The 14,586-nt window shown below is 38.0% G+C and overlaps 1 protein-coding gene across 1 annotated transcript; it reads right to left on the bottom strand.

Annotated features, from left to right (window-relative positions):
- Positions 1 to 1,034: 1,034 nt before the first annotated feature.
- On the bottom strand, positions 1,035 to 14,242 carry LOC110447669 (protein NRDE2 homolog). The gene is made up of 10 exons (XM_021493518.1): positions 14,083 to 14,242; positions 11,665 to 11,812; positions 8,561 to 8,619; positions 8,149 to 8,281; positions 6,848 to 7,848; positions 5,581 to 5,844; positions 3,557 to 5,071; positions 2,512 to 2,642; positions 1,960 to 2,031; positions 1,035 to 1,413 (listed from the first exon to the last, which is right to left on the bottom strand). The coding sequence occupies exons 1-10, from the start codon at positions 14,189 to 14,191 to the stop codon at positions 1,288 to 1,290; spliced, it is 3,558 nt and encodes a 1,185-aa protein (XP_021349193.1). The 5' UTR covers positions 14,192 to 14,242; the 3' UTR covers positions 1,035 to 1,287.
- Between the last annotated feature and the right edge of the window lie 344 nt (positions 14,243 to 14,586).

The following is a 14,586-nucleotide window of genomic DNA, read 5'->3' on the forward strand; positions in this document are numbered from 1 at the left end:
GGGAAATTGATGTGCTTAAAATCGTTGTAGTATGTAAGGATTCATTGCAAATTTCCTACTAAGTCTGGTGGGGTCAGCTCTACCAATTAATCAACCAATCGACCGATTCCAGTTTTGCTATATCCTCCCTCCGTTTTCTAAGTCGTTGTCCCCGAAGACACAACTATCAACTACTTGAAACAAGGATTGGCAAGCTCGACAATTTGGAAATAGAAGAGAGAGTATGTTTTTTTTTTCTAAACAGAAAATATATTATATTTTTCATATACTGTATGTAACGACATCTAATAGTTCAACAGATGCCCTACAAACGTCCTGATACTGATACTTCTGATTTTATAATAATTTACTGACGATATTAACAAAAATGTTTTATAATAAACAAATACATTTCAACCAGTATCCTTTTGAATGATAAAACTTATCTGGAGTGAATTCGCCGGACATATAGCTAGGTGATGGTATGACTCGACGATTCCAAATTATAGAATTTAGAAGTTAATACAACTCCAATTCAATATCAAAAAGACATTGTAATAATCGAAAAAAAGAAATATTGGAACAATTTTTTTTTCAACTTGCTATAAGACAGACAGGTGTATATTTAAAAATAACTAAAATGATAGTCAAATAGATTAAATACTTCATTTTTGTTTTCTTAATTTTGTTTTGCCGTAGCAGCTGCCTGGCAAATGTATCAGTAAAATTATCATACATAACTAGTTCCCTGAGTAAACAACCATCAACTCCTTACTCCAGAAACGTCCTGCTTTCTTTCATCGTTTTCCTCTACCTATCATACATAACTAGTTCCCCTAGTAAACAACCATCAACTCCTTACTCAAGAAACGTCCTGCTTTCTTTCATCGTTTTCCTCTACCTAAGTCCATAGTCATCACTGAAACAGATTGTCTGGTGAGGATATCTCATACACAATTCAATTTCTTCTATTATTCTTCTTCTCCGAACAAGACATCCAATGGTTTAATGGAAATCTGGTTTGCCATTCACACCCCCATTATCCATTATCTTTAGGGTAAGGGTTCTTCTTGATGTCTCGTCCAACCCTCTTACCACTATCCAAAATGTCGTCCATTTTCACTCTTGTCCTTATACCAACAAGACATTCATCCCTCCTGTGTCCCGTTGTCTACAATAAGTCCACTTCTACTTGGAGTTGTCCCTATTCCAATTAGATGTCTTGTTTTTTATTGTCCTTATACAAACAAGACATTCACCCTTCCCTTGTTCTGTTCTCTACAACTCCACTTCTTCTTAGAGTTGTGCCTATTCCAACAAGATGTCCACCTCTTCCAGTGGTATTTGGAGCCGAAGTTCCTTCTCCATCAGGAGGTCTGTGACACTGTCCAGATTTTCTTCCCCAAACATCGACACGCCATCTAGGTAGAGCACCTGACAAAGACCAATGTCACCATTAAAATTAATAAATAAAATGGTACTGACAAATTTACTTTATTATCTGTATGATCCAATGTGAATGTCCAGACCCAGACAAATTGACTCTTTCATGTAAGGTAGCTAGATTTCACTGTTAACATGATTTTGTTTCTTATTTGTTTAAGTCTTTATCAATACAATAAGATAACACTAGCCAAAACAACATAGAATGCTGTACCAAGAACAAATCTGGAAATAAGTTATAGAAATGTGATCTACCTAACAGTACCTAACGCATGTGTCAAAAACTGTCAAAAGTTTCAGGACTTTACAGTGAACTGTGACTGGTTCGTATCATAGAATATGCTGAACGTTTTTTGAGTTGCTAAATCACAAATTCAAAGGGAGCAAATTTAAAGTTAATGATTGGCACATCTCAGTTCTAACAGTTCAATAAAGTATGCAAACTGTTTTTCTTTGTTGCCTACTTTGCCCAGCAAACAAGCGGTTTTGTTGTTGCCTTAATTTGCCTTGTAAACTAGACATTTTGATGTTACTTACCTTGGCCCAGGGGCAATGCTGAAGGGCCTGATAAAACATCCCCTTCGCTCGCTCCCTCTTTCCGTACTTCATCTGGAATGATACAAGAATGTGAGAGGTATCTTTGAAATATCTGTAATCCCCTGTAGCTTTTTGTTTGTTTTCAATTTTATATCGGGTTAAATCAAAGTTAACACAGTTTCAATATTACAGGTCATGATGCTATTACTAGTCACAGTATGGGTTACGCTAAATTTTCAACAGATCTGAATTTGATGAAGTGGAATGGATTGAAACATTTTCTCACAAAGGTTAAGCTGAATAATCATTGCACCAATGTGTCTTACCACAGCATGAAATCTACTGGTTAGTGTCAACTTTCAGAGTTTCCAAAGTAAGAGTGGAAGCAAAAAATATAAGCTTCATGAACTTTGGGGCTATTTCATAAAAGTTTTTGTCTCCTGCTGGTTTAACGTTTAAATTTGTATCAGTGAAATATCTTTTAGAATCTTACATAGCAGATTCAAGAACACTTGAGAATGTTCCATGTTGTAGAAAAAGGGTTTTAACTACCTCGGTATAAAGACACAGGCGCCAGAAGAGAGGACAGTTCTGGGCGAGAACACTGTCCTTGCCGACATCACAGTAGGTCCTGATGCGATGGATCATACTTGTTTCTGGAATCAACACCTCACCATCTTCTCCTGTAACAGGGAAAGTGAACAATACAGATTCAAGTACATGTACTGTATAGATCACTGCATTTTTGTATGTAGTACCAAGGTGCTTTATTTTGCAAACTTTGCCTTTCGGTTTCATTTTTGAGAATATTTGAATAAGCGATGGAGAGGATGCAATTTTAAAACAGATGCATTACTGAAGAATTAAACTTACAAATGAGTTTCATTGTGGGAAAAGTTCAGCAAATGTAAGTTTTTAACCTGTTGTATTCACAAAAGCTTGGGGAACTGTTGCCTGATGCTATTCACCCCCGTATCAATGAAGAGGACAGGATCATGACTATAGTGCCCTTTAAAATACCATATGTATCCTGAAATAAGCCCAAGGTGGGGTCGGGTGGGGGATGCAACTGGTATTCTTATGCACAAAGTAGAGGGTGGGCTTATGACAGCAGGACAATAAAATATGAAATCATGGGTTAAGTTAGCATTTCTAATGAACTGCAATATTGGGCAGACTTGTTACCAGACATGGGCTTATTCAAGTTATTGCCAGATAAATATGGAAGGTTAATTGCAAAAGGTCACTAGTGTAAACTGTCTTAGCAAAAAAAAACACTTTCTATATCTTAGCTGAAAGAGACCTTAAAAAATTACAAATGGTTGTTACAATTCCCTACACATGCAATCTTTATATTGAATTTTGAACTGTTTTTATATACACACAAGCTAATCAGTCTACTACCAGGTACAACTATCTTACTTGGCCCAGATCATCTTATTTCCAAAGTGTACATTTGTGTTTATAATAAGGTGGCAGTAAGCGAGGTGTCAAATGGAGGGATTGGCAGTATATGGAGGTTTTACTGTAGGTCCATTAAGTGTTTGGTACACAGGTTTCAGTCTATACATATACTAACATTAAAGTAGATACCCACCCTGTTTCCGGGTATTGTCCTTCCTCAGCTGCTCCTCCACGTCCCGAAGTTTCTTGACCTGAGACAACACAGCCATTAACAGGAGAACGGGTTGAGCTCCCTCCTTCAGACGATGACTAAAGAAACGATTAAGCCGGCCAGAAACATTCATCTTCAATTCCGTCTGAGTAAACAGCCACAGGAAGTGAGAATTGCAAGGGAAGTCACTCAGAGCAGCATTTATGGCAGAGCGCAGACAGTTGAGAGGGGCAGACAATGAGGACATGTGACACACAACCATTCGGATCTTTATTTTGTGCAGTTCCTCCAGGACTCGTAAACAGTTGGATGTTTGCGGTTCACAGCGAGGCTGCTCGCTATCTGGGAAGGGGGATTGGCAGTTCGGAAGGAGAAGTTGCACTTGGGACAATGCCCGGTCCACTATTGTTATGCTTTCCCTCAACAGGTCTGCTTGTGTTAGCCACGCATATAATACACAACACCTGGTGAACTCACAGAAGACCTGCAAGGTCAACACACACTTGCCACTATTCCCACATACGTCGCTCTTCAGGTTCTCAACATAACTATCAAACACTGCCATCATTTTCTTCATGGTCCAAGAACAGATCAATGGATTCTCAAACGGATGAGGATCTTTGATGTTTTTTCCTTTCACAAGACATTGAAGGCCCCAGCGAGCCTCAATTTTAGATTTGTCAGATTCTTTGTCCAGGATCCTTTCCCCACATACTGGTAACTCTCGCGATGGAAATTTCAGAACAATTTCTGCCAAAATCCTGTGTAGTCGTACAAGTCCACATCGTGTCCCCGGGTCCACGTCCACAGATAGTCCTGATCCACTGTGCATTGACAAGGCTGTCTCCACCACAGGACGAGCCTCCAATGGTCCTCCAACTGTCCACAACAAGGTTGTGTATTCACTCCATACATACAAGTTACTCCTGTTTCTCGCCTCCTTTAACATAGACTTACCAAACTTCTTAAGTTGTTTTAGACCATTAGAGCTGTCTCCTATGCATTGTTTAAAGAATCGTAATCTCATTGCTGTGAGAAGGGTATGAGAACTCACATCATCATCAAAATATGTGATCATCTGTTCTAACAGGGAGTTGATGTAGGTTTTGACTAGAGAGGTCACCTTGATGTTTCCATGACACTGGGGAATCAGGTCCTTGTCGAAGATCTGTGATACCCTATCTAAATTGCACTGATGGTCCACGGAACTCACAGAGGTTAACATGAAGCCACTTGATGTGTCAACACCAAGAAACAAAAAAAACTGCAGAGCGGCTTCAAACTGGAGCCATTTTGGTAATGTAAATAACACACCAGAAATATCGTCAAACAAAACAAGGCGTTCCATATCCTGGCAATCCTCTTCTGTCTCGTCCTTAGACACATCAGGTCTCCAAGGCAACAAGTGGACAGACTCGCGCAGCAGTTCCAAGTTCAGCCACATCCTCCATTTTGGATCCTTCAGGGCAAGTAGTTCTTGTTCTTCTTGTTGTATATCTGAAGGAAGAAGATGAAAAATACATAAACTGACACATCACTGAAAATTAATGGCCATAGGACCAAGAGCAAAATATATACTGTAGCAGCACACAAGTTTGTAAGATGAAGAAATAGTGTGTATGGAGATTTGTTCTTCAGAGAGCTTGGGGTAACTTTGTAAGATTTTATTCCCACATAGACAATATTTTGGAGATACAGCTGTATTTGTTTTTCAGTTTATAAAAATTATGAAAAATCCTGGAGAACAAAAAAAGGAACAAAGTGAGAAATTTATTGCGAAATTGCGAAAGTATTATTATAAAAAAAGGAAAAAATTATCTGATCTGTACTGTTCAGTTTGTCGGCTAAATTTAAGCATTAACATTTTCTTTGTATTTTGCAATAATGTCATATTGAATATGTCATGTGATGACAACTTTCAAAAGAGACACCATGGAATTTCCCCCCTAAAATCACAGAATGGAGTACTGGATGAAAATGTCACAAACATGATAATCAAGTCGCACCTGTATCTAGAGTCACAGACGCTGATGTATGTACATCTTCAGGGTGCTCTGACCAGTATCTCCAGCCTTTGGCGTTGTTCTCTCCTACCCTGCTTATACCACTGTCCCAGAAACTCTCAAACACATTCTGCTTGTCCTGGTGACGAGAACTCTCCAGTGATGGAGGGCAGAAAAGGTTGAACTCTATCAGGGCCTGGAAACAACCTACAGCCTTCTCCATGTGGCCGGTTTGTCTCAGGAAACAGCAAAACTGCACAAACAGATCTACAATGAAATAAGTATAATATGAATCAATAACACCAATGTTTACATTACAAACAACCATGTGCCAATGTCGTGAATTCACAGAGAAAGGCAAAAGTGATGGCATTTCTTGCTACATGTACAGTGCACATGGTAATTTTGTGACCAAATATGTTATTTGACTTAGGTAAACATTTCCATTTAAGTTTGTTTTGTTTTGATGGACTTCACCGAAGGTATTTTCCAGATTTGTGAACTAGTTTGAAAATCGTTTTTGCAGGCAATTGCATTGTCAAGGAGCCACACTAACCCTTTCACCCCTAGGTAACTTTAGTAGACTCTACCATATACCTTTATCTGGATGAGTCAATTGTGGTCCACAGTGGTGAAAGGGTTAATGCATTTGTTCAAGTTTCATTTACATTTCAGTCTGTGAAACAGTCAAGCGTTTCTCATATTGAATTATTGCCAAGTATGGTAAATAGATTGAAGCACTAACCCTTTTATTATCTACAAACGTGACAATAAAATTTAGATGATATGGATTTCCCCCTGACTTTGTGTATTGCTAGACATTATTGACATGTATTTCTTGAAGAAATGCATATAACAAGAGGCCTAATGGGACTGTGTCACTCACCTGTTATTAAATGGTGTTGGAACAAACATATCATTGTGACCTTCAAGGTAGGTCAAGGTCAATCTTTTAAAAACAATTTTTGTAGCAAGCAAGCTTATATTACAGATAAAATATCATTGCTCTATACCTTAAGGATCTTTGATGAAAGAATTCAGCATAGTTTACTCTTTTGGGTCAAGGCACAATAATAGTAACCCATGATTAATGGACCAGGTTTGAAATTTGACCTTAGAGACCTACAAAGTGGGTCAAGGTCATATGTACATATATTCAGACAAAATGTATTGCCCTTCACCCTAGCAATTACAATCCAAATATTTATTGTTTGGTCTAGACCTTATGAGTCTTTAGAAGATGTTGTTTGCCCTTTTAGTAGACACTCACCTAGCATGTCCCTGTCGAGCCCTTCTGTGGACCCCCGGGAGATCACTGAACCCTCCTGATAGCCAATCAGTTTCTGTATACAGGTGGTGTAGAGTTTACACACGCGTGTGACAGAGAAGGTGGCGAGGTGAGACTGATTGTACAGCAGGTACCTCCTCCACAGGGCAGTGTCTGTAGGGTACACAAATAACAGGCTTTCAAACTCTTTGTTCACCTCGGCCACCTCCAGACTGTTCTGGCAAAGCTCCAGGTATCTCAGCTTAAGAGATACACAAGATGAATTCATCTCCATAGCCTTCTGAAGGATCATCACCTTTTTCTCGTGAATAACCTGTTTTGGGAGTTTCTTCACATTAATGCTACCAGAGTGACTCTCGTCAGATATGTCCTCATATAAAAATCTGTCTTGGAAATTAACAAACTCCAACCAAAGACTGACATCCTTCGGATTTTCCCTCAGACGCCTATTGTAGTCTGCATTCTTTTGCCACAAATATGATTTTTGTATGGGGTTGTCCTCCTGTTCTGGTGGAACCACCCCAGCACCTTGTACGTATGCCATAGACTTTACGTCCATCAACTGGTCGCGCACATCACCTCTCAGTAGATTGTCCTCTTGGTTCTTGCCTGCAGGGTTGATCTTGTTCACAGGTATGAATTCCTTTGCCCCATCTGCACCACTCCAATTTTCCTTGTTGGTCAGTAGAACCCCCTGCGGGGCTGATCGTAATATTTTTCGGTTTTCTCTATTGTAGTACCTGTTATGTGTTTTGGCTTGCCTCCCTTGATCCTTGGCCACCCTAAGTGACACGGTGGGCTGGTCCTCTGCAGCCAAACAAATATCTATATGTCTTCTGAACTTAGCAACATGCCTATCCACCACCGATCCATAGATGTAGTTGTTTTGATTGGGTTTTCTGTCGATCCTGTAAGCATCCTCTGCCTCCATTCCAGGGATCTCGTCAATAAACACTTTGTCTCCGTGCTGGAATACCTTTGATCTGCAGATAATGTAACGAAAAAGAAAAAGAAAAGTCATAATCATGAAATATACAGGGTGATTTCATCTCTAATGTCATTTTCTTGATTTTCTGTAGGAAAGAGAAATATATTTGAGGATTAGTTCTGGTATTTCAACAAAATAATCAAAGAATGTCATTTTACAACAATTTATATTGTGGTCCCGTTGCATTGTTGAGCTATCACTTAGGTGGATGGAAAATCTACAAGTTCAATGACAATGCAAGACACAGACAAAACAAATTCAATGACATTTTTTATAAGTTGGCAAGTTTCCTTACTGTTTTTCGGTGACCTTGCTGTACACAGCGGCTGGACTCCTTGACCTTGACCTCCGGTGTTTGTGTTTCTTAGACTTGTGTTTATGCTTTTCTTTCTTAACTTTCTTCCTGTGCTTTTTGACAACCGAATCTTCTAGAAAAAAAGTTAATAATTCAGAATGAACCAGTTGCAGTTTCTGTTGACTGAAATATCTACAAGCTTTTTTTTTTCCATTTGAACCTTAATATGCAATTACTGAACTAGTTGTGTTGACTCTGTTATCAAAACATTTTATTTTTTTTGTGAATCGAGAATTCATTTTAACTAATTGTGTAAATAGGAAATGCTTATGATTAGCTAAATGATGTGTTTTTCTTAAATTAGACCACAAGTGATCAAATTAAAATATCACACTTTACTTGGAACACTTACTCTCATCATCTTCGTCGCTCGCACCACTTCTAGCTTTGTCTTCTTTCTGTCTCTTAGATCTAATAAACAGTTATTGAATTAATAATTCTCTTCTTTTGATATCAGTTATACACCTATCCCGACACACAAACACCTGTTATGTCGTTCTAGTTCACATACATGATGGCCGACAATGTTTTTTTTTTTTTTATAGAAGCATATACCAGCTGGTAGATATCAGTCACAATGAAAATAAATGCCTTTTGATATTTAAGCCATGTTACTTTGACCAGATTAAAAAAAAAAAAATCACTTTCAAATATATTTTTGTTTGTATTTTTTTCTTTATCACAAGATCTGGCTATGCTACTATTCAGTGTTGAAGCATTATCACATAAATATTCAAACAGGCAACAGCTGTGGTGTTGCAATACATACCGTTGTGCCGTACATATATACCAGGTAACAACAACATGATGTCATGTATTCATAATGTAACAACAGCATTATAATTTTCTGATTCATTTTGATAAAATCATTCATATATATATATTATTTTATATAATTAAGGGATCCCTGGTTTTTCGTACACACAGTGATCTCCCCTTAATTTTGCTTTGGATATAACTGTAGCAGTTTGTCCGTGATATTTCTGTTGACTACGTAGCTCTATCAGTTAGAGCTACAGTATAATAATTTGAAGTCCAGGGTTCGAATCTTGGTGTAGGCATGCTTTTTTTTTTTTTACACCCAACCAGAACACTATTGTTGATTGTTTTTTTGTTTATTTCATCGCCATTATGTTTACATTAAAAGTCCTGCAAGGTTTCCTTTTCTTTTCAAAAATGATTTATTAAAGTTATAATCAATTCGGAAAATAAGTCTTGAATGTGCAGTTTCATTATGTGGTCAGGGATCCTTAACTAAACCATGATATGAAAAGAAGATTCTCAAAAAGACTTGCTAACATTTCATACGATGATTCCAACACTCTTTCTCCTTATAAATATCTCCATTCCTGAAGCATCAGAAAATACTAGAGAGAAGTAAACATTTCATGTTGCCTGCATGTTTGAAACAACAATATTTTATATCATTCCTATGAACAGTTTCTCCATTCCTTAATTATTCCAGGCAATTTTCCCCCAATCAGAATCAGAAATCATGTAATTCAAACAGAAACATACATGGTTTTCTGGATATGATATGAACATTATGGGAGAAACTGACCCCCAAACTCATCACATTTATCTAACTCTCCTTGTTTAACTCTCAAACTGTTCAAAGATACTCGGTAAACCTTGTGTCTTCCTACAGTTTGGAAATCTATAAACTTGATTTCAATAAACAAGATAACCAACCACCAGTCAGTGGAAAATAAACATGATAATCAACCACCAGTCAGTGGGAAATAAACAGGATAACCAACCAACCACCAGTCAGTGGGAAATTAACAGGATAATCAACCAACCACCAGTCAGTGGGAAATAAACAGGATAACCAACCAACCACCAGTCAGTGGGAAATTAACAGGATAATCAACCAACCACCAGTCAGTGGGAAATAAACAGGATAACCAACCAACCACCAGTCAGTGGGAAATATACAGGATAGTAAACCACCAGTCAGTGGGAAATAAACAGGATAATCAACCAACCTCCAGTCAGTGGGAAATATACATGATAGTAAACCGCCAGTCAGTGGGAAATATACATGATAGTAAACCACCAGTCAGTGGGCAATAAACATGATAGTAAACCACCAGTCAGTGGGAAATATACATGATAATCAACCAACCACCAGTCAGTGGGAAATATACAGGATAGTAAACCACCAGTCAGTGGGAAATAGACATGATAGTAAACCACCAGTCAGTGGGAAATAAACAGGATAACCAACCAACCACCAGTCAGTGGGAAATTAACAGGATAATCAACCAACCACCAGTCAGTGGGAAATATACAGGATAGTAAACCACCAGTCAGTGGGAAATAGACATGATAGTAAACCACCAGTCAGTGGGAAATATACATGATAGAAAACCACCAGTCAGTGGGAAATAAACACGATAACCAACCAACCACCAGTCAGTGGGAAATTAACAGGATAATCAACCAACCACCAGTCAGTGGGAAATAAACAGGATAATAAACCAACCACCAGTCAGTGGGAAATATACATGATAATCAACCAACCACCAGTCAGTGGGAAATATACAGGATAGTAAACCACCAGTCAGTGGGAAATATACAAGATAATCAACCAACCACCAGTCAGTGGGAAATATACATGATAATCAACCAACCACCAGTCAGTGGGAAATAAACAGGATAATTAACAGCCAGTCAGTGGGAAATAAACAGGATAATCAACCACCAGTCAGTGGGAAATATACATGATAGTAAACCGCCAGTCAGTGGGAAATATACATGATAGTAAAACACCAGTCAGTGGGAAATAAACATGATAACCAACCAACCACCATTCAGTGGGAAATAAACAGGATAATCAACCGCCAGTCAGTGGGAAATAAACATGATAATCAACCACCAGTCAGTGGGAAATATACATGATAGTAAACCGCCAGTCAGTGGGAAATATACATGATAGTAAACCGCCAGTCAGTGGGAAATATACATGATAGTAAACCACCAGTCAGTGGGAAATATACAAGATAATCAACCAACCACCAGTCAGTGGGAAATAAACAGGATAACCAACCAACCACCAGTCAGTGGGAAATTAACAGGATAATCAACCAACCACCAGTCAGTGGGAAATATACAGGATAGTAAACCACCAGTCAGTGGGAAATAGACATGATAGTAAACCACCAGTCAGTGGGAAATAAATATGATATTAAACCACCAGTCAGTGGGAAATATACATGATAATCAACCAACCACCAGTCAGTGGGAAATAAACAGGATAACCAACCAACCACCAGTCAGTGGGAAATAAACAGGATAATCAACCACCAGTCAGTGGGAAATAAACATAATAATCAACCACCAGTCAGTGGGAAATCTCTGTATCTAAAAGGGAACTTATATCTTTCTGCTAGAATAAAATAGAATAAAAAACAGATGTGACTTGAAGCAAGTCATGGAGTAAGACAACCATACCCAGTGTGACCAAAAGGTGAGTGTTCCGGACTGTCAAAGGAAACCTCTGGTGGAGCAATTGTCTGTACAGGGGAATCTGGTGTCTGTGTTACTGTCTGTGATGTAGGTTCTGACTGGTAGCTTTTGTTACTTAACCAATCAAAACCTCCTAAAATGAAAAAAGAGAAAGAAGAAATTATAGATATAAGCAAAATTCTACCACTTTGGTGATGTTACAACACTTTTCATAAGTTATTACCAATCATGTATTTATTAAAAAACAAAACATGAATGTGCGACACACTTTTTTTAGTTTTCCTTAGATTCATGTAGCACAACCAATAAGTGAGTATATGTGACGTTTCGATGACTAGTATGATATGTACTCTGTCACTTTCATCAGACAAATAACCAGTGAAGCGAATGTACACAAAAGTGAAAAATATGTACGAGTTGTCCATGCAAATCAATGTTGATTTGGCAACGCTGTAAGCGTATACATGTACAATTAGTTGTTACATTTGTACCAAAATGACTTGATTCGGCAATGCTTTGTTTAATACTTGGTCATAGATGTGCACGAGTCTATGACCCCCTCATCTCGATTTAGAACTGGCCTATTGTGGCGTATCCAGATGGCTTCCATTATCTGCTGCTTGAACAGATTGCTATCTCTGTCCCATTATTTATTTATCTAAACATGCCCACATCCAGTGTCCAGATCCAACCTTGGCTGCTACATTATTCCTATCCCTCCAACCCCCACTGACAGTTTTTATCCTAAGACTTGACTAAGAGAATCCTGTGAGTCTTCCCTAAACCACTGGGAACTGACCTACAAGGTAACCAAAGATCACAAGGCCAGCCTAGAAGGGCACCCATCCAACTCTGACCATGCTCTCTATGTTGCTTAACTGTTCACTTGAAAAGCTAGCTTGCAAATGAGGCAGTGTTTTATCCTGAAATTCCTGCCACTATATAACTCACTCACTCTGACTATTTAAAGTCGTTTGCGTGTTTGCAACCTTCAATTTACAGGGGACAAAACAATGCTTATGACCATTCCCTTGCTTTTATGTTGCACAAGGTACAAGAGATGATAATTAGCTCTACATTATTCCATATTTATTAAGCCTCTCAAAACATGAAAGTGTAATAGGAGAAAGAGAAATGCACAGCATGACTGGGATTCAAACCCAGATCCTCCGAACTCAAGACCAACGCTCTACCAATTGAGCTACCTGATTGCCCTTGATCAATGGAAAAGAAAGGGAAGACTAAGAAATGAGGGCAACATAAAAATGATGCATATTAGAGGATTTGAATTATCACCCTACCATCTTTGTCTCTTAATTCCTTATTATAACAAGAGTTGACACAACTGGGTAAAAGATAGTACTAATATTTTACCCAGCCTTCTCTGCCCCGGCTGGCGACCCATATTATATAAAAAAAAAAACTCTCGTCGCCATGAGAAAGCTACGTTATCGGAGCTAGGTAACAGAATGAAGGGCCAATGATTGTCTCATCTCTGTTCGTACAGTCGAGTTGTGCAATTGATTAATCAATGTGTCCCCCTGGTAAAATACTAGTGGCTTCCTATCGATTCAGGTCAGGGAAAATTTCTTGTTCTAAGCTCATTCGGTAGAGCGTAAGACTAAGTAAGTCAGAGGTCCCCGGTTCGACTCCTAGCGGAGGCATTGTTAAAATAATGACCTCTGTTACATGTGTACTTGACTTTCACCAATCAGACATGAAAATGTGTAACAGGAGAGGGGAAAATGCAATTTAAAAACACTTTTTTACAGGAAGGAAATTTTGAGTCAACAAAATATCACTTGAAAAATCATTTAACTATTCACAAAATATTTTAATTTCCGCTACGGTTATCAATAAAGAGTATTATTACTGTTTGGGAATGAAAATCTGGCTTTGGATACAAATTGTGATATATTCAAACAAGTGCAAACTTTTATTAGATCCAGTGGAAGATTTAAACATGTTTCGATTATCATGATTGACATGAACTTGACTTTGATATATGTTTTTTTGTTTGTTTGTATGTGTATGTGTTACTTTAAAAATCGCTTCATACTACTATGAATTGTAATTGACAGTCTATATCATCATCTGTTGTTTTGAATTATTATTGTAAGGAGATGGCTTCATAAGTTGTAATAACTTGTGCCAAATCCTATTTTCCAATTCTGGTTAATAAAATATGTTTAAAGACAATAAAGACTAATTATACAGTACAGTTGTTACGACTGATCCGTCCGCCATAGACAACGATCCGTTACTACCGTAACTACTGTACTGAAACACCTACAGATGTATACGTTCCTAAACGTTATTGGAAACAACGAAAATGAAAGTAGTGGATAGCTTTATACTACCTACATACTGAAACAGTTACGTATACGTTACAACTTGTCTTACCTGGAGTAACATGGTCATCTCCAGTATCTGTCTGTACATCAGCACCCGGGAATAACTGCTGTGATTGTTCATTTTCTTTAGGTTGGTCTAATATCGGGAAAAGCGGCATTTCACATCGCCAACAACTAACGTTCGAGATAAAAAGGGAGATAACGCCTAAATCTTTGCCGTACAATCTAAATGTTAACAGAAGATAAATTCGGACCAAATATCCGGAAACAACCCAGCATTGTGATAATTTTCTATTTTTTATGATGTGGTTCATCTTTTCAGTTAAAATAAGATTCACCATTAAACGACAATACCAGGAGTACATTTATATGTGTCTGCCAACAATGTTTTCTCTCTCGATTGAATCCGATCTAAAATCAGCACAGAGCCTACGTAAGTCGAAGGCAACGGACTTAGATAATTCCGTGCTAAAACAAACAAAATGTCTTCATGGTAAAGTCATTCTAGCGAACTGTTTTAGGATCTGTAAAGATAGCAATTAAATAAAACTGA

The sequence above is a fragment of the Mizuhopecten yessoensis genome, unplaced genomic scaffold, assembly GCF_002113885.1.
Source record: "Mizuhopecten yessoensis strain PY_sf001 unplaced genomic scaffold, ASM211388v2 scaffold401, whole genome shotgun sequence".
NCBI classification, from domain to species: Eukaryota; Metazoa; Mollusca; class Bivalvia; order Pectinida; family Pectinidae; genus Mizuhopecten; species Mizuhopecten yessoensis.

What these genes read in the sequence shown, in the direction of transcription:
- LOC110447669 (XM_021493518.1), bottom strand. Translation starts at nt 14,191, where the DNA reads ATGCCGCTTTTCCCGATATTAGACCAACCTAAAGAAAATGAACAATCA. An exon ending in GTCTGTGACTCTAGATACAG is followed by an intron (nt 5,072 to 5,580) that starts GTGCGACTTGAT and finishes TTCTTCCTTCAG; the next exon opens with ATATACAACAAGAAGAACAA. An exon ending in GCCTGTGTCTTTATACCGAG is followed by an intron (nt 2,032 to 2,511) that starts GTAGTTAAAACC and finishes GTATCATTCCAG; the next exon opens with ATGAAGTACGGAAAGAGGGA.